General features: G+C 44.3%; 1 protein-coding gene across 1 annotated transcript; it reads left to right on the top strand.

Moving 5' to 3' along the window:
* The first annotated feature begins 695 nt into the window (after positions 1-695).
* Positions 696-2,204, top strand: LOC130491170 (zinc finger protein 665-like). Its single transcript, XM_056864894.1, has one exon. The coding sequence runs from the start codon at positions 807-809 to the stop codon at positions 2,202-2,204; it is 1,398 nt and encodes a 465-aa protein (XP_056720872.1). The 5' UTR covers positions 696-806.
* The last annotated feature ends 1,262 nt before the right edge of the window (positions 2,205-3,466 follow it).

Raw genomic sequence — 3,466 nt, 5'->3', positions numbered from 1 at the left:
GCTGCATTTTTCTTTACCGTGTTCATGCCTGGTTTCTCTTTATTTCAACAGGAGTTGTGTGGGAGTCAGCGAATGCAACTTCTGAGCATCCAGAGACCAAGAAAGAAGATGCAAAAGATAATGCAGAATATTGTGATTTACTGACAAAGGAGGAGGAAAATGACCCACCCAGGAATAATTCCAGTCTTTTACAAGGTGATTTCTCTCATGGATTTCCACTACTTCAACAAATAAACAAAGGAACTAGTAGGAGTGAGTGCACTAAAAGCAAGGAAAACTTCCCTGAAAAATCAGACGTTAATATTCATCGGAACACTCATAACCAAAAGAAAATAGACTGTGAGACCACCTTTGGGCAAACAGATAACCTTACTTCCCATCACAGAACTCACACAGGGGAGAAACTGTATAAATTCGAGGGGTGTGGACCAAGCTTCAGTTGGAGTGGATACCTTACTTCCCACCAAAGAATTCCCACAGGGGAGAAACCATATGACTGTCTGGAGTGTGGAAAAAGTTTTACTCAGAGTGCAAACCTTTCTTGCCATCAAAGAATTCACACAGGTGAAAAGCCATATAAATGCCTGGATTGTGAAAAAAGCTTCAGTCGGAAGGGAAGTCTTAGTTCCCATTACAGAATTCACACTGGGGAGAAACCTTACAAATGCCTAGAATGTGGAAAAGGCTTTCGGTGGAGTGGACACCTTACTTCCCACCAAAGGATTCACACAGGGGAGAAACCATATAAATGCCTGGAATGTGGAAAATGTTTTAGTCAGAGTGGATACCTGACTTCCCATCAAAGAATGCACACAGGGGAGAAACCATATGACTGCCTGGAGTGTGGAAAAAGCTTCCGTTGGAGTGGATACCTTACTTCCCACCAAAGAATTCACACAGGGGAGAAACCATATAAATGTCCAGAGTGTGGAAAGAACTTCAGTAGTAGTGGAAGACTTAGTTCCCATCTGAGTATTCACACAGGGGAGAAACCATATAAATGTTTGGAGTGTGGAAAATGCTTCAGTGGAAGTGAAAAACTTACTGTCCATCAAAAAATTCACACAGAGGAGAAAAGTTATAAATGCCTAGAATGTGGAAAAAGCTTCCGATGGAGTGGAAACCTTACTTCCCATCAAAGAACCCACACAGGGGAGAAACCATACGAATGCCTGGAGTGTGGAAAAAGCTTCCGTCGTAGTGGACATCTTACTTGCCATCAAAGAATTCACACGGGGGAGAAACCATATAAATGCTTGGAGTGTGGAACAAGCTTTAGTGAGAGAGGGTACCTTACTCGCCATCAAAGGATTCACACAAAGGAGAAAAAATATAAATGCCTTGAGTGTGGGAAAAGCTTCACTCAGAGTGGAAGCTTTACATGCCATCAAAGAACGCACACAGGGGAGAAACCATATAAATGCCCAGAGTGTGGGAAAAGCTTCCGTCGTAGTAGCCACCTTACTTGCCATCAAAGAATTCACACGGGGGAGAAACCGTACAAATGCTTGGAGTGTGGAGCAAGCTTTAATGAGAAAGGGCACCTTACTCGCCATCAAAGAATTCACACAAGGGAGAAGAGATATAAATGCCTAGAGTGTGGGAAAAGCTTCACACATAGCGGAAGCCTTACTTGCCATCAAAGAATTCACACAGGGGAGAAACCATATAAATGCCTGGAGTGTGGAAAAAGCTTTAGTCAGAGTGGAAGCCTTACTTGCCATCAAAGAATTCACACAGAGGAGAAACCGTATAAATGCCTGGAGTGTGCAAAAAGCTTCAGTGACAGTAGGAGCCTTACTTTCCATCAAATAATTCACACAGGGGAGAAACCGTTTAAATGCCTGGAGTGTGGGAAAAGCTTCGCTCATAGTGGAAGCCTTTCTTCCCATCGAAAAATTCACACAGGGGAAAAACCATATAAATGTCTGGAGTGTGGAAAAAAATTCAATGAGAGTAAAAGCCTTACTTCCCATCAAAGAATTCACATAGGGGGAAAACCATATAAATGCCTAGAGTGTGGGAAAAGCTTCACTCATAGTGGAAACCTTACTTGCCATCAAAGAATTCATACAGGGGAGAAGCCATATAAATGCTTGGAGTGTGGAAAAAGCTTTAGTCAGAGTGGAAGCCTTACTTCACATCAAAGAATTCACACACGGGAGAAGCCATATAAATGCCTGGAGGAGAAAAAGCTTCAATGAGAATAGAAGCTTTACTTCCTATCGAAGAATTCATACAGGATAGAAACCAGAGGAATGCTTGGAGGGAGGAAAAAGAAGAAGAGTTGGTTTTTATATGGTGACTTTCTCCACCTTTTAAGGAGAATCAAACTAGCTTACAATCTCCTTTCCTTCCTTTCCCCACAACAGACACCTTGCGAACTAGGTGGGGCTGAAAGAGTTCAGAGAGAACTGTGACTAGCCCAAGGTCACCCAGCTGGCTTCATATATGGGAGTGGGGGAATCAAACCCGTTTCTCCAGAGTCCACCACTGTTAACCACTATACCACACTGGCTCTCCACTATGAGTTTCAGAGTTACACCTTACTTACCATCAAAGAACATACAGGAGAGAAACTAGAAATACTGGGAATGTAGAAAAGTGGCATCAAACCAAACTGGAGTAGACAATTTGAAAGCAATGCAATAAAATAGTAAAAAACATACTATGAATAATACAGTAAAACAGCTAAAATATTTTCAGAAATTAAAACTACAACCCTAGTATTCCCTTTACAAAAATGCCATTTCAAACTTTTTGGTATTATAGATTGTGTAAATGGGAAAGATTTACTTGGGAGAAAGAAAAATTGGCAGCGCAAGTCTGAGAGCTGCTGAGGTGGGACGCAGCCAGCCACTGGTGCAATATTGGTGTGTTCTCGATTTCCCAAAGGGAATCAGCACAGGCTGGGGGCTGGGAAAACGTCCTTGCTGTTGGGTGGCATAGTTTGCAACTGAACTGGCATCCCTAGCAACCATACTGTTATGTCCAGAAGAAAGCATGGGAGTGATGGCACAGCCATGATGGACAGGGGAAACCAACCAATTTGTAGGCAGCAGCCATAGGAATCTGGCCCCACAGACACATGAGTAAAGGGGGTGGGGAAAAGCAAGCCCATGGCACACACCCCACCCCCAATGCACAGGCCACCACCAAACAGAATAGAGGAGGGGAAGGGACCCATGCACCAGGAGCAACCCTAAGCAGGTCCACCCAGAAGTAAGCCCCATGCGAAGTAATGGGGCTGACCCCCATGGAAGTAACAGGAGACTAAAAGGAACAAAGGGTTGGTCACAGGTGCTCAGTGGTTAACTGTGAGGTGCCTCCTATTACCGTCTGGGGACGGGCCAGGGATTTCCACTGGTGATTCCCTCCACTGGTGCTGGTGGAGCAGGAGGAGGCCCACAGGGATGGGGCCTGGTGTGAGGCCACGTATTGCCATCAACAGGTCCACAAGCAGCTG

This window comes from Euleptes europaea, chromosome 1, assembly GCF_029931775.1.
Source record: "Euleptes europaea isolate rEulEur1 chromosome 1, rEulEur1.hap1, whole genome shotgun sequence".
Classification (NCBI taxonomy): domain Eukaryota; kingdom Metazoa; phylum Chordata; class Lepidosauria; order Squamata; family Sphaerodactylidae; genus Euleptes; species Euleptes europaea.
The sequence above is the reverse complement of the archived record's forward strand: the minus strand, read 5'-3'. Positions and strand labels throughout refer to the sequence as shown.

Excerpts from the sequence above, each read along its gene's own strand:
- LOC130491170 (XM_056864894.1), top strand. The coding sequence starts at position 807 with ATGCACACAGGGGAGAAACCATATGACTGCCTGGAGTGTGGAAAAAGC.